The sequence below is a fragment of the Diospyros lotus genome, chromosome 3, assembly GCF_014633365.1.
Source record: "Diospyros lotus cultivar Yz01 chromosome 3, ASM1463336v1, whole genome shotgun sequence".
In the NCBI taxonomy this organism is placed as follows: domain Eukaryota; kingdom Viridiplantae; phylum Streptophyta; class Magnoliopsida; order Ericales; family Ebenaceae; genus Diospyros; species Diospyros lotus.
In genome coordinates this window covers 15,559,886-15,576,887 of record NC_068340.1, presented here as the reverse complement: position 1 = coordinate 15,576,887, position 17,002 = coordinate 15,559,886, and the positions used below count along the sequence as shown (strand labels likewise).

General features: G+C 38.6%; 1 protein-coding gene across 1 annotated transcript; it reads right to left on the bottom strand.

Annotated features, from left to right (window-relative positions):
- Positions 1 to 12,555: 12,555 nt before the first annotated feature.
- On the bottom strand, positions 12,556 to 16,498 carry LOC127797822 (chorismate synthase 1, chloroplastic). The gene is made up of 6 exons (XM_052330979.1): positions 16,327 to 16,498; positions 16,083 to 16,185; positions 14,226 to 14,320; positions 14,067 to 14,132; positions 13,404 to 13,488; positions 12,556 to 13,018 (listed from the first exon to the last, which is right to left on the bottom strand). The coding sequence occupies exons 1-6, from the start codon at positions 16,471 to 16,473 to the stop codon at positions 12,870 to 12,872; spliced, it is 645 nt and encodes a 214-aa protein (XP_052186939.1). The 5' UTR covers positions 16,474 to 16,498; the 3' UTR covers positions 12,556 to 12,869.
- Positions 16,499 to 17,002: the final 504 nt, after the last annotated feature.

Below are 17,002 nucleotides of genomic sequence, written 5' to 3'. Positions count from 1 at the left end.
GCTCTAGCATGGAATAATGCTACAGGTGATGCCTACCAGTGACATGTCTAATGTTAGGGACCACTGATGCAGATGTAGATGGCAGATGGCCATTAGGTTAGCTCATGACGAGGAACCATGACCCTATGTGGAGAGTAACCAGTCTATAGTGGAGACGATTAGATGTTGAAAACCTAGAGCGAATTGTAGATTATGTCTGGGCTAAGCCTAAGTTCCATGTTGAATGAGGACTTGTGGAATCATGGCAACTCGTGTGATGATATTCCTTGTTAAAGGATATTAGCGCATTTTTTGCTAAAGTTGATCATGTTTGATTTGGCAAATTGGGGTGATGGACCTAATGTGATCCTGTGCGATGCAAGAATATAGGGTTGACTGGAAAAGTTGGCAAGTGACCTCGGGAGGTCATGTGAAGTAAGTGCCGTGGAGGGCGAGACTTACGAGATGAAAGCTAACCATGAGATGGGAATACTGAAACGTGTTGGGGTTTCAGGTATAAGGATCTCTGAACCAGTGAGGAGGGTTTGAGATAGGCTGAACATGTGGCTATGGCATGGTTGCTAGATCTATGAAGGGTCACAGTTGCACAGTCAAGTGTTAATCCTGAATGTGTCGATGTGATACTGAGGAGGCATCCTTATATAACACTGGATGGGTTTCCAGTTGATGACATAGGATTGCTTGCCAGGTGGTGGCACTTGTAATGGCAATGTTGGGAGCGTGAGGCTCGATGACTGTAAATGTAAGGCCTTATTGATTGCTGTGTATGCCACTAGTGTGAAAGTTCAGTGAAATCTGGTGGTCAGATCGGTCGGTTTGAGAAAGAGATCCAAGGTCTAGAAGGTGGTTTGGCTAAGCAGGGATGAGCTCAAGTGAGTGTTGCTCCATAGCGAGTTGTCGAGCTAGGGAAAGGCCGAGTTGCTGAGCTGGTGGGAGGCCTGTTGCCGAGCTGGTAGAAGGTCGTGCTACAAAGCTAGTGAATGCTGAGTTGCTGAGCTGGTTTAGGGCCGAGTTGCTGAGCTGCTAAGCTCAAGAGGGTTTCTGCAACTAGAGTAGTGCCTAGAGGAATGTTGCGTTAGTCGCAAGCCTGGCAACTTAGCTAAATCTAATGGAGTGGATTAGATGGATGTGAAAGCCGAATTGGAGATTTCGCCAATGGGTAAAAAGAGCTCGAATGAGTAGCTTATGAATGGCATTTATCCTTGTGAATGGGGTTTAGGTGCTAATGAGATTATCTGATAGCTGTGTGTGATACAGGTAGGGGGATGCCCTAGTGTGTGGGCAATTGTTGATAATTAACTGTTAGTGTTAATGCCCTAATGCTAGATTTAGATGGCATCTGACATTTATATTTATGGGATTAATGATGTAATACTTGCAATATATAATAAAATATGTTTTCATATTTAAGATCATATCTTCATTCATAGCTCTCCAATCATTAATATGAATGAGTTCTTAGATTTCCTGTTAAAGGTCTTATTCTTAAGTGTTGGGAATATGTGACAATTGACCTTTGTAAAAATGATGTTTTAATGGTTATTCGTAGTCCTTAGACTTCTCAGATGAGAACTATGATTAGTCGAGTACGGACTAACACATGAGATACTACCTTTGATTAGTATGAGATACCAATGATAAAGAATGGCTAGTCTCATGCCATAATCCATGAGATAGATATAGTATACATGTGGGTAGGTGTTAGTGGAACGCTTACTGAATGTGACGCACGTGATAGATCACATGGCTCGGAGGATCTATGATCTATCACAGGCTTCGATAGTGTTACTGGTCCTTAGACCAGAAGCAACACAGTTGTCTTGTATGTCGGTGTCAGGAATTTTCCATTGTTAAATACCATTCGATTATCGGGTGGGAGATGCACTACGTGGTTCCTGTACAGTGGCGTATGGAGATAGGTGATTGCTAATGGAATCCATCGACCTCCGGCATGAGGTGAACATCCTATACGATCAGTGGTGGTTATAGTTGTATAAATCCTGGCCAGGGTACACATGATTGAAAAGGTGTTTCTAATGTCGAAAAGTGTTTCGATGTGTTATCTCAATCACACCACACTAGATCTTGGCATAGCTATCGAGTTAGTGAGTTTGATCGATCCATGACTCTCACTCGATCGGGTTGTTAATCGATGGAAGGATTATAGTACACGGGAATTGGAAGCCTAAATAGGTTCTCAAGGAGTATGACTTCATTACTGGTAGGATCGCCCTGACATAATGCTAGTTGTCACTCAGGGTCTTTTGAGTTACATCGGGGAAATTGAGAGATCCTCATTGTAGACCAAAGTGTTTGGTTGGCGTCAAAGGGTTTGATCTGTCTTGATTGCTACTTAGTGGTGAACCTAGAAGGTCACACGCATATCCAAGTGTAGTGGTTAATTAAGTGATGAAAGTTATAATCTTCATTAAGGGTTAATGATTTTTTACCGGGGTATTAATAATGAGAATAGTTCTCATTGGATAATTAATTCTTATATAATATTTTATGTATAATAGTTATACATATATTATATTGAGAGAATTAATTTAAATTAAATATATGGAAATTTCCATTATCTATATAATATATATGATATATTATATAGATATTAATAGAGAATTTCCATTATCTATATGATATATATGATATATTATATAGATATTAAAAGAGAATTTCCATTCTATATGATATATATGATATATTATATAGATATTAAAAGAGAATTTTCATTCTATATAATATATATGATATATTATATAGAAAAGACAAGAGCACTCCCAATATATAATATATATGATATATTATATGGAAATAGAAAATAACATTTTTATTATATACATAATATATATGATATATTATTGAAAAGAAAATATGCACTTCCATTTTATTTAATATATAATATATTTTATTAAAAATGGAAAGAGCATTTCAAATTATATATGATATATTATTGGAATGGAATGAGCACTTCAAATAATATATATGATATATTATATTGAAAAGAAAAATGCACTTTCATTATATATAATATATGTGATATATTATATTGAAAATAATATGACCATCTCCTTCTATAAATAGGTGATCATGGAGAGAAATGGAAGTATGACAAATCATTTGGCCATAAGCTCTTATGCTTCTCATTCTTGTTGGAATTCTCTTAGCCATTACTCCTAATTTTTCTCTTGATTCCATTGTTGCTAGTCTAGCAAGTCCAACCTAATAGAAAGTCTATTAGTTTTTGGAATCTATTTATCTTTCATCTCCTACACTTAGGTTGGCTAGCACATAAGCTAAGTTGTATGATTCATTCTCTACTTGGAGCGTGGACTAACTAAGCCCCTCGTGCTTTCGAGAGACGGTTCGGTCTAACCGGTTAATTGTTTGGAAGCTGTTAGTGTGCAACCGTTGCTATCTTGGAAAAGTTCCAACCTCTACACCGGACTTCAAACCATCGTAAGGTATATTTGGCATGGTTTAATTTTTGTATTGCATATGGTCATGGGAAACCAAGTCTTGCAAGGTGGTCTTGAATTTATTTCCGTTGCGATATTATTTATGTTTTTGAAAAAGTTTTAAAAACAATAGAACCCTTGCATCGATACACCAAGAGTTGGGGTTTCCCTTTATTAACCTCGTGGTTTAAGGTTAATAGTCGTGAAAGAAATCAGCTAGTGGGGTTGATTGATAGCCGACTAGGGGTGGCCGGTGGCGACTGGAGGTGCCGATTGGGATAACAACAACGACGAGCGGCGGCCAGCCATGGTCGTGCGGCATCGTAGGAGTGGTTGGTTAGTGGCGCTGGAGCTGCGGTTGCAACTGGAAGCGATAACAAGCGATGGCTGGAGGTCGTCTCGGTCAGTGATGGTTGCATTGGAGCCAATGTGGCTGCTAACCAAATGATGTGAGCTCAATGGAAGTGAAAGGTATAAGAGGAATCCGGGAAAAGCCGAGTGTCTCGGGGATTAGTAAACATTCAATGAATGGCAAAGTAATGGGGGAAAGGCTAATCCAAGATTGAGGTCGTGTTGGTTGAGAGGACTTGTGAAATTTAAGATACAACAACCTTGGAAGAGTTTCGTTGTGGTCATGGTGATGACATTGTTGAGAAGGACAAAGAATCCCATTGTGCATGGTAGAGTCTCAAGGGCAGGTGTCAATTGCAAATTGAGAAGTAAGCTGTTAGGGGATGGCTGTGAAGTCTCATGCTTTTGAGAGTGAGGCTATGATGCTTAATTGTGGAATTCGAAAATGTTCTGATGGAGTTGAATATGCTAGTAAACTTGGCTAGAAAATAGTTACAGGGGTGGTGGTGTAACCATGATGGCTTGAGGTAATGGAGTTGAGACTCGAAGGCTCGGAGTCATATTACGGGTGCAATGCAATCAGTAACGGGCTTGGGCCATGCTGTTGGAAACTAGTGTTAGGCCTTGATGTGCCTTTATGGGAGGAACATGGTTGTGAGGATTAGGTGTTGGCTATCCTAATGCACATGACAACACAGTGATTATGCAGGTGGGCAGAGGCCAAAGATCTGCGGCATGCATGGTATGGATGACGAGGGATGGGGTTAAAGATTCCACAACCCTAAAGCAAAATGGTAAGATCACTCTCTCATTATAGGGTTTAACAACCAGAGTAAGGCCTAGCATGGGATATGATCGTAGGGGAAAAATTAAGGTATGAGTGTAAACCTATTTAAGAAGGATTGCCAATGAGAGTTCCCAGATGTGGGTAAGTGACCCCAGTTGGCAAGTGGTATCGGCCAATAAGAAAACCCTCAGTATCTTTGTTGAGTATGGAAAAAAATAATCCCTAGCTGGGAGAGTGTTATGGTGCATACACCATTAAGCTCGAGGCGTGGACCCGAGTGGTGCATGTTAGCGGTTGAAGCATGGAGTTACCTACTATGAGGCACGAGTATATGGGTCATGCTCAAGTCATAGCGATAAGTGATGGCTGGCTGGTCAAGGTAGTAGACCATATGGGGAATAGTCAAGAACGGCTAGAAGAGCCAGATGGTTGCTTCCCATTTAGTGCGATGATGGTTATAGTTGATCGGTAATGAAATGTTACCATGAGGATCAACTCAAGCTATGGATGTATGTGGTTGACAACGAAATGCAAAGGATGCATGGGTGTCAGCATACCTCATGGGCATTAGAAATGACATTGCTGTGATTGATCAGTGCTAAGACGTTGTTGTGTTTGATCAACGTAAAATCGTGGTCGTGTGTGATTGGCAAGGAAACGTGGTCGTGTGTGTTCGGCGTAAAATCATTGTTGACTGATCAGTAATGAAAGGTCATCGAGTTGATTGGTATTGTCGTGTTTGATGTGGAAAATGGGAAGTTGGCTGCTATGTGATGCTTAGAGACAGTTGAAATCCATCAAGGGGATGAACATCATTATGGTAGGCGTGACCAGCGACCAGTAGTGCGATTTGGCGGTAGACCAAAGTGACATCGGTTGATGAATGTCCTTGAGAGTTAGAGGATTAAAAGCCAAAGCGGAACCTCGAGGTGGGGATAGCCCGAGGAAAGGTGAGAATTGGCTAAGCTTTGAGATTCTCAAGTACGGGAGTTCGGTGGTTTGCTCGAGAATGTGATTGTCTTGAGCAGAAGAGTAAGGTAAAGTGAATTTCGAGGACAAAATTCTTTTAAGGGGGTGGAATGTAATACCCTGTATTACATGGTATTGGAAAATAATAATTTCCAGTAATTTTAAAGGACCTTGGGTGGTCTGAAGAGTTCAAGAAGTGAATTTTGAGAAATTAATTAATAAAATTGTTGAATCGATGGCAAGGAATGCCCCGAGACTTGGATGTCTAGGGGAAAGGGCATGAGAATGGTGAGCGTCTCAAGATGAGGGTAATGGCACTGGAAATAGTCCGACTGGGAATGATTTTTGAAATAAATTTTATATAAGCCTGAATGGGTGTCAGTATCGAATGGTTACAGGGGACCTCCGAGAAGCTAATGGGATCCTAGGGATGGTCCGGATTTGCGAGTCATGAAACCTTGAAGGGTTTTCGGGTAGAATAAATGTTCCGTGCAGGTGCAGGGATGAAAACTGAATTTATCAAGTAATTCTCGATAAATAATTTTGAAGAAATCAAGATTTTGTGGCTTGATGATAATTAGTTAAAGCCTTGGGGAGGGTCCAAGTGCTATTATCAGAATCCCCAAGTGCAATTAATAAATCCCTCAAGTGTAATTATAGAGAATATAGAGGGGCAAATGCATAAATTATATATATAGAGGTGTACTCGCGTGCTTGGAGGCCAAGCCTTCTACAATGCGCCCCTTTGAAAATTTGAAAGCCGAGAATAGGAGATGGAGAAGTGGAGGCAAAGCAATGGGGGGGAGAGAGAGAGAGCAAGAGTGCGAGAAAGAAAGAGAGAGAGCAAGAGTGCGAGAAAGAAAGAGAGATCGGAGGCAAGAGAGAGGGCCAATGGCGAGTGGCCAATGGTGGTCGATCGGCCATGGCAGCCGCGGCCAAAGGCGTTGCAGTGGCAACAACAGTGCACGGGTGAGGCCGATCGGTGGCTCTGAGCGCTAGAGATGGTGGCGGCATCGACCGGAGGCGAAGGTTGCGGTGGAAGTGACGGCAGGGGCCGTCTTGGCCGGCGGTGGTTGCTGCAGTTGCAGCAACGGAGGTTGCACACGGAAGGCCATGGTGGCAGCAACCGTGTAGCGGCTAAGGGCGACCAGCGGTGGGGTCGTGGCAAGCAACGGCAGTAGAGCCGGCGGTGGCTGGCGCGAGGCTAGGCGGTGGTCGGTGAACAGCGGGCGGCTGTGCGCGAAGCTGCCAGGACGCGTGAGGAAGATGCAGAGAAGAAGATGAACAGGGAGAATGAAGGAAAAAAAATAAAAGAAAAAAAATAAAAAAAGAAAATAAAGGAAATAAGGAAAAATGGAGAAAAAAATGGTAGGAAATTTCAAAAAATTCTAGAAAAATTCTGAAAATTATTTTGGGGGTTGAGGAGCGTGCAAGAGTCCCGAGAATGAGATTTGGGTGAAAGAATTACGGTCAAGGAGGCAATGCTGGTATGGGCATTTTTGAAATTTCTCCTCTAAAATGAATAAAGGTAAATTAATAATTTATTTCTTTTCGAATTAATTCGATTATGTGAGATGGTGTTGAATAATGTAATGTGAAGGTTGGTTGGATTATGCCCGTGGTTGGGGTTGGTTGGTAGTTATTGTCAAGTGATTTCGCAATGTATAGCGAAATTGAAGGGATGGGGTTTAATGTCTAATTGTTAGGTTTGTGTGTGACATCTAGGTTCGACCGGGGAGGCGGTGATCCTAAAAGAGCTTGGAATTCGTGTCGAGTCAAATGAGGCTTCAAGCCAGGTAAGAGATGACCCCAAGGGTGGTGGTCTTGCATGCATTTGAAGCTGGACGAGTGAATTTGGCTAGAAGACCGCTATAAGGGTGGGGGTGTAACGATGTTAGCTTGTTATGGTATGGGACCAAAGGCACAAGTCATCCTACAAGTGCGATGCAATAAGTGATTGTGCAGATGGTAAAGAGCCGATTACTTGTGCCACACATCGTGGGTGATGATGAGGTCCGGTTAATGGTTCCACACCCTTAAGTGCAATGGTAGGATCCCTAACTCGTGGTAGGGTTTAACAGCCATGGTAAGGCCTAGCATGGGGCATGATTGTGAAAGCTGGAATTGGGTGAAGAATTGAAGGGGGTTGCTCAGTGAAGAGTTCCCTGGTATGGGTATGAGACCCCTACTAGCGAGTAGTATCGACCAGTAAGAAAGGCCTAAGTATCTCTGTGTGCTTATGCAAAGAACTCTTGGTTGGGAGAAGATTGTAGCCCGAGCATGGTTAAGCTCGAGGTGAGAATGTAATGGTGTGTGCATCGCCAAACTCGAGGTGGACTCGGGTTGCGCACGTACGGTTGAAATGTGAAATTGTCTGGCATGGTGTTAGGTATGTCGATTATGATTAATCGTATCAATAAATAAAGGTCAGCTGGTCAAGGTAGTAGACCATGTATGAAATTATCGAATTTGGCTAGATGGGCCAAATGGTTGCTTCCCATGTAATTCTAGTGTGGTATAGTTGATCGGTAATGAGAAGTTGCCATGAGGATAGACTCAAGCTATGCATGCGTATGATTGATGTCGAAATGCCATGGTGGAATGGGTGTCAGAGTGTCTTGTGGGCACTAGAAGTGATATTGCTGCGGATGATCAGTGCTAAGATGTTGCTGTATTGGATCAGTGTAAAATTATGACCATGTGTGATTGGCAATGGGAAATGTTACTGTGTGTGATCGGCGTAAAATTGTGGTAAACTGATTAGTGATGCATTGTTAGTGCGTGTTGGTTTCAATTGATGGGAAAGTGGGAAGTGGACTGCAAAGCGATGTTTTGAGGCAGATGAATCCATCAAGAGATGGACATCGTTGCAGTAGGCGTGACCAGTGAGGTGATTTGACGGGAGGCCAAAGTGGCATCAGTTGATGAATGTCCTCGAAAGTTAGAGGACCAAAAGCCTAAGCGAAACCTCGAGGTGGGGATAACTCGAGGGAAAGGTGAGAAATGGCTAGGCTGTGAGATTCTCGAGCATGGGAAATTAATTAGTAGCCCGAGAATGTGATTGTCTTGGGCAGAAGAGTAAGGTAAAGTGAATTTCGATGACGAAATACTTTTAAGAGGGGTGGAATGTAACACCCAGTGTTACTGGTGTTAAGAGAATAAGAAATGAAATGAGAAATTTTCAAAATTGCCCTTGAGAAGGTGATGAATCTTTGAAAATAATAGTGCCATATGAGAGGGGCATTTTGGTAATTTGGATAGTGAAGTCCAATAAAGGGTAATTTTGGTAAATTGAAAATAATTCCTAGGTGGAATTAAGTATAAAAGTGAATTAATTTTCTATTTTTGTATTTATGTGAAAATAAATTGGATTAATAATTCACAAAGGGCATTTTTAGTAATATGGAGTGGAATTCCATAAAGGAATTAAATTATGAAAAATGAAAAAAATAGAGAATATTCAATTATGAGAGAAAATAATTGATTGTTCCCTAAAATGGTGGATTAATGTGGTGAAGCCACATGAAGGGTGGAGATTTAAGCTTGGAGGCTAAGGCTTGTGTCTTAGAGTGACACATGGCATGTTCTTCTTCAAGAGAAAGATGAAATAAATTAATTCCAAAAGAAAAAGGAAAAATGGTCATGTGAGCATTTAATGGGAGACATGATTATGTAGGATTTAAATAAATCCAAAGGGAAAAGAAATTAGTCTCTCGTTACTGTTGAAAATGTGAGATTTGAATTTAAAAGGAAATTGTGAGTGAAATTAGTCACTCACCTGTGATGGTTGGAAAATGGTCAAATTAAATAGATAGAAATTCAAGATGATCTAAGGGTGGAGGATTATTCTTGAAAATGAGAAGTGATATAAGGGATGAGATAAAATCCTTTAAGTTGGCAAGGATTGCCAAGTGGATTGAAATAGTCTAAGAGAAGAAATGAGGTGGAATGAGGGAGATTAAATCTCCAAAGAAATCCAAGGGCCAGGATTTTGTCTTCCCATTAGTCATGGATTGTGTTTCTTTCAATGGCTAAGATTTATTTTTTAAAAAGAAAAGTGAATGGCCAAGATTATTTTTATTAAAGCCCGTGGATTGTGCTTTTGGTGAAGGGCTAGGATTTATTCCCTTAAATCCATAAAGATCTAAGAGTTAGGATCCATTCTTGAAAGTAGGGAAATTGGTATAAATTGGAAAGTAAGGAAGACTTGTCTTCTTTTGGCCATTTGTTAATAAAATATAATGAAGAAAGAAAGAGAGAAGAGTTGTCTTCCAAGAAGAGAAAAGAGAAGAAATGAAGAAATGTAAGATTTCTACCTTGATGTAGTATAAATCCTTTTGTTTCTCTTGAATGGTGGCTTAAGTTTTTTTAAATCTTGTTTCAAGGATCTCTTAAAAAGAAGAGTTGGAAATGAAGTTAGAAAGTTCTTGAGGCTTCAAAGAATGGAAAAGGTAAGAGATAACCCTATGGGATAGTGGCTCGCAAGGTTGTAAGTATGGTTCATGAACTAATATGTGTGCATTGGCATGTTGTTTGTGTTCAAGGACCTATAATCATGAGTTTGTGTGGGGTATGGTAGATTTAAGCCTTGAACCAAGGTGGTTGTGAGGATGTGGAGACCTTAACTTTGTTGCATTACATGCATTGGCATCATATTTTATATTCATGTTCATGCTTATTGTCATTGCACCCTTAATGAGCTTAATAGCTCATGAGGCTTTTACCCTTACATATAGGTTGTCAAGTCATGGGAAAATCAAGGCAAAGATGGGATAGCATGTGGATGCATGAGAATGAAGATCCAAGCTTCGTGGGATATCAAAGCTTCATTTTTTACCAGCCTATTTTGTTTTATTTGATTCATGTTGTAATGAGTATTTTTTTTTTTTTTTTTGTGGTGAAATGAAGCTTTTTGAAATGTTAGAAGTGGGTTTTGAAATTTTGAAAATTTTGGGTTAGAAAGCAAAAAAAAAAAAAGAAAGGATGAAGAGGCAGTTAGCAGCAACAGGGCCACCAGGTGGCCTGCAGGGGGCCTCAGTGGGCAGCAGGCATGCGCCGGTGAGTAGGAGAGCGCGCGGGTGTGCAGGCGCGAGCGCGCGGGCACGCACGGTCCGTGGCTAGCGCACCCCGAGGCCCCATGCAAGCTCAGGCATGCCAGTAGCCCAATTGGACAATTTTTTAAAAAAAAATTAGAAATTTTGAAATTTTTTGGGCAATTTCTTAATTAATTTTGGGTCCCGGAGGAATTTTTAAAATAAAGAGATTTTTCGGACATTTTTTGAAAAAAAAATGCCAAATTTTTGGAAAATAAAAATTATGAATTTTTTCTCGAATTTTGGAAAAATTAATGAGTTGTTTGGAATTTTGAAATATTTGGAGTCAGGCGAAATTCTTGGAAAGAAGAAGAATTAAAATAATAAAATGATGATTGGACAAATTTAATGAAAATTAATTAGTCAAGTGTGGTATGGTTAAAGCACAAGTTTATTAGTCGATTATGGGATTGAGGGAAAGGAATGACGAAATCTAGTTCCCACCTAGGGTGTTTCGTGTCGAAACATAGTCTGTCCTTCACAAATAGCCGGACATGTGAGGAGTTCAGATGATTGTTCACGAGTGGCACCCATAAGTGGGAGCGGGGCGTCACAAGACTCCCATCCAGAACATACATATAGCGTATACACATACATATATTCATACTTCTACTTCAGGACATCATTGTCTGACTTAGGTATCGGAGGGCCTACGTGAGGAAAATCCCCATATACCTTCTAATTGTTAATGTGTTGTAGACCCTTCCGGTGCCACCCATTTGAAGTCTCTCTAGGGAGCAAGGCCCCCAAAGACTCTCAGAAACCATTCGAAGACTCCCTGCATCCTTTTAGTTCTTCTGGATAGCGAATTGAGCCCAATACCTATTAACCCTCCTATGGTGCCCTGAACCTTGAGCTTTGGCATGGACTATGCCTGAACTACTCTTTAAGACAAATAAATTTAATTGTTGTAATTAGACAACAATAACTTCCACTATGACAAATCCTCAACACCAGAATACAAGACAATTGTATCTTCCCTAATCAAAGGACAATTTACACAATCACAAGCAAATAATAAATCTTTAATTCTCTCAATCATGTGATTCTTTATTGATATCACTTTTGTGTATGGTCTTTAACATTCACCTCTTATGATTACTATTTACATCTCATGCGATATGACATATAACTTAACATTATTTGTTATTAGTATCTCATACTAATCAATATAATAAACTATGAACCAGTTCATAATCAACTAATCAAAATCCCCATTCAAAGGACCTTAAAAACTAGGAACTATTTAAAATTCTTGTACTAAACAATCTTGTTCACATATTTTTAACAACTTAAAAATAAAATTTTTAATAAAATATCTAAAAACTTATTTGTAAAAACGAAGAGTATGAATAAAAAAGACTATTTTATTAATATTTTGTAAAAAAAGTACATCATGCGCCTTCGTAAAATCATTTAAATCTAACATTAACACACATCACTACCATTAACACCCACATTTTCCAATCAACATTTAATCCCAATTAGTAGTTTGAACTTTTGATAATTTTTTATGTCAAAATGTTTAATATATTCTTGCACTATATCAAACATACATCGAACTAAATATCATTATTCCTTTTTATTTAAGTTTACATACAAACACAACTACCCTTTAAATACCTCATCCACAACACCAAAACCTCAAAGTTCAGTCCCCACGAATATAGTACAATGATAAAACACTTAAAAAGTTTTATATAGAATGTCAAAATTTGAATTAGTGTAGCAAATTAGAAAACAGATTTATTACTAAAAGGCAGCAATAATATTGAAAAGTAAGTCTTGCATAGACCATACCGAATGTCCAACGAGAAGGTCCCCCGCCTTTGTGAATTAGTAGGGCAAACCTCGGACACCCCAAGTGAATAAAAAGAAAAACCTCAAAGCTCAGCGATAATAGTCAATTAACGATATCCATTAAACAAAGCTAAACTGAGAGACATAGGGAAGCCAAACCATAGATTGACAAGGTGAATAAAATTCAGCAATCTATTTGTTTACATATGTAGACTTGCACTTCCAGGCAAGGGAGAAGCAATAGTTGAACATGATCCCTGTTGCAGACAGGTAACACAACTTGTGAGTCTGAACAACACCAACAACAAAACTTCACGCAGCACTCGATAAACATGCTTATTGTTACGCAAATCACCATTAGCTTGGCGAAAGGTAATAATGGAGGAGACAACACGGCCACTTTGCAGCCTTTCACAGGGGAACGCCGGCAGACTCTAATCTTGGTAACTCCATCGGTTCCTGTAGTGCTGGATTAATCGGGAACAAATTACATTGTGCATACTGTGCCATCAGTTGATCAACAAGCACCAGGGCTACCGCAGCCTCCACTATTGGCACCGCTGCACAATCATCAGACAGTGATCACAAGCAAACTTAAGGTGGAATTATGGTTTCACAACCCCTCTCTCTCTCTCTCTCTCTCTCTCTCTCGTATACATATATATGTACATTTTCTTGATAACTACATCAAGCCATAGTTTTATGCAAGTGAAACAAGAGGATAAGAGTGAGACGGAAAAAGCTCACTACTCTTCACTGGAGAACAAAACAGTTCTTACAGTAACTGATGAAAGGAAATTATATCACAGTAGTGGAGGACTCCGTCCAAAGTTAGGAATAAGACCCAGACAAACAATATATGAAAGGTGGAGATGGTTAGCACAATAAATCCTTGAAAAAAAAAAAAAAAGAACTACTAAATTGGATAATAGATAGTACACAAACCTCGAGGGACAACACAAGGATCATGACGACCTCGGGCTATAAGCTCCGTCTCTTGCTTATCTCTAGTAACTGTATGTTGTTTCCTCTGCATGTACAATTTAGCTCAAATTATGAGAACTAGAAAGTTTACCACAAACAAAAAGAGGGACGTACAGGCGTGACCACTAAAAGTAGAACAGAAATGGCATGCTTATGCCACTGCCGTAATTTCATTTCTAGACAGTCCGCATATAAATGCAGCACTATATGCTGGAAGGTCATCAACCAACTCGTTATACATGTAGGATAGATAAATAGAGGTTGGATGGAGATTATAATACCAGCTAAAATGGAGTAAAGGATACCCTCAACAAATATTAAGCCACTTTCCATTTCATTCGTGAGGGTCTCATGAAGAACCAAGTAGATCCATTAGGAATTGCAAGCCTTTGCTTATCAACTATTATGCGTGCCGTGACCTAGTGCATCAGTTATTAATAGAAAAATATTTTAAAAATGTCTGGAGAGGCTTGTTGTGCTCTTCTTGTGATGAGTTTTTTCTAACAATATTTAGAAGCAGGAGATGATTATAAGGGAACAAAAAAAGACAGAATGATAAGAACACATCACTATTAAATTGCCTTTTTGGCTCCATGTGTGTGAGAGAGAGAGAGAGAGACTTACTGTGATTGTGGCCGTTGGCTTGAAAGCTATTCTCATGCTTATTATTTCTCCATTGGATATTCCACCCTGCTCACAGGAATACATAATCTCTAAGTCCAATACAAAATTTTTACTGGCTAACTAAACATGCAAAAGCAATAATAAATTTTGAACAGTTACCTGGATCCCACCAGATTGGTTTGTTCTTGTCCTAATTCGCTCATGTCCATCTATAAAGAACTCATCATTATGCTCACTCCCAGTCAAAAGCGTACCTAAACATTTTCATTGAAAAGTTAATATCATCAATATCTTTATCACAGGGCAAATACATGCACTCTGTGGGTCAACTGTCCAAACTGAAACTATATAAACAATTCTCAAGTTAAGGTGTAATTTGAAGTTTTCTTATTTGCACCCACTGAAATGCCAAGAATAGGAGAAATCAAATTTAATATGACAGTACAGCTCTTTAAAAAAATATAAAAATTCCTCTTGAGCTATTACTCTCTATTGCTTTCATTTTTCCTTTTTCTTTTCTTTCAACTTGTTATATAGTTGTTGAGGCGTTGGTCTTTTGTATCCATCAACCTGCAGGTCCAGAGGATTAAATGGTGATTGTATGGGAGAGGAACTGGGGGATGCCATATTCAATTTGATATTTTTTTCAAACTAAATTAAATTACAACAGCATACCATGCCCTGATCCCACTAGTTGTTAGCTACACTGATTCAGTTCACCAATCATCCTAGATTCCAACTAAATTTAATTGATGTGCTTGAAATTTTAATTAAATAAAAAATAATACAACTGTGAAATCATCTTGTCGGTTTCATCACTGTAGTCTTGATTACAATCTAGGATTTACTTTGATAGTTTTCAATTGATTAAGAGGGCTTTCATCATTAGATATTCACTTTAACCAAAGTTATTAATAACAGAATTGCCCAGATGCATTCTGGAGATTTGTTCTCTTCCCAGTTATTTTAAGTCCATCCTCAAGAAAGTGATTGAATACTTATAATGAATACTTTATAGCAATTTATCACAATAGCATTGATTATAGTGGATCTATTGTAGTTGCTAGTTTATTTTGTCTTAAACTATTAAAGAGTCAATAGATGGGGCTGACAGAACCACAGAAGCCAACTAGGCTTTCTATTATCATGCAAAAAGTTTCAGGACTTGTTTTTGTATTTGAACAAATTGGCATTATGTTTCCTTTACCTGACGAGTAATTACATTAATGTGCATTAAAGGAATGCTACCAAGCACAAAAAGAAACTTCAAAAACTAACAGGGCCATCTATAAATTAGAATATTGAAGGAAGTTGGCAGGTCTAATCAAAATTAAAAAGTGTAAGCTAATTTCATTAACTTGTAGACACAGAATAACAGAGTTCTAAATTATTTTGCTTTTAATTTCTTTTCTACAGTAAATGCCCCAGTCTATTCATCTATCATTTCGCCATCCACAACCAGCTGATTGCATCATCTATTGCCTACTAAGTTGATATAAAATTCATTCAGATATTATATATTTATAGTCACATAATTTGTATTAATCAAATTGATGACAATCTAGGATAAAAACTTACAATGATTTTTACACTAGGATTACCTTCCTCAAGGATCGACTTCTGGAGAATTGTACATTCACTAGTTTGAAAGTCATGCCAATGCAGTGATTTAGTATTTTATAAAATAAATATTCAACCAATATATAACAATAAAATTAGTGGTTGTGAATTCTATATAACTCAGTATTAGCAAAAATAGAAAACAGAATTCTATATAACTCAGAGCTAATTTTTGTGTACTTGGCCGAAAATAAAATTAGAACTTGACGGTTCTAATTAGAAAATTCCCCACTTGAGAAACTTCCGATCTATACCTATAAATAAATAAAAACTTATTGGTTTCGTAAGTAATTAAAAAACATAATAATCACAAAATAAAGAGTTACAGCTTAATTTTCCTTGGGGACCCAACTCAAATTGTAAAATTTTTTAAGTAAATCAAATACATGGCTATACCTGCAAAACCACTTCCAAATTCAAATCCTTTTGTTGCAGGTATGGACAATGCAGCTTTAGCCAGCTCGGCTTCAAGCTTATCAAAGACAGGTGAACCAAGCCCCTGACATAAATAACAAATATTTGTGCATATAATGAAGGATTTTGAAAAGAAAATTTGAGAAAGATTAGTTTTAAAGTCATGAAATTGTTCAAGTTTTCAACTATTTGGGTGGGGAGAGGGGGGGTGGGGGAGAGAACTTACACGTGGAACATTTCTTGCTATGCATGTGATGACACCACCAATAGAATCCCCTCTCACTCGTACAGCATCAATGGCGGCAATCATTTTTTCTGCATACTCATGATTTGGGCAGCGGACAATATTACTCTCTATCTGGAAATGTTTCATTCAATAGACAATAGAATGGTCAAAAAAGGTAATCAAACAAAAATTATGAAAATAAAAGAAACAGAGTGGAATTTTTAGGACACAAGATAGCAGTATAAATGATCTTGATCTGATTGTTCACTTCAACCTCAGTAAAGTTACCATCAAAGTAACATCACTTTCCATAAGTTTAGGGGCATAACCCTTCGTAGTGATGCTACACAGCTCACATGTGATTTAAATGGTCATGTGAGTAGATAAGGGAATGGGTATAGACTATAGAGATATACATGGAAGATATGGATTTAGGGAAATAAATAATGAGGGTAAAGCTATTTTAGATTTTGCCACGGAATGTGAGCTTATCATAGGCCAAAACTAGGTTTAGAAAATGGATGAACACTTGATAACACAAAAATGGCATAGCAACCACCCAAATAGACTACTTTCTTTCTTATGAGACAAAAGAATGTTATGGTATGAGGATTGTAAGGTTATACCAGGAAAAACTTGACTACTCAACATGGACTTTTGGTCCTTGATGTCCATG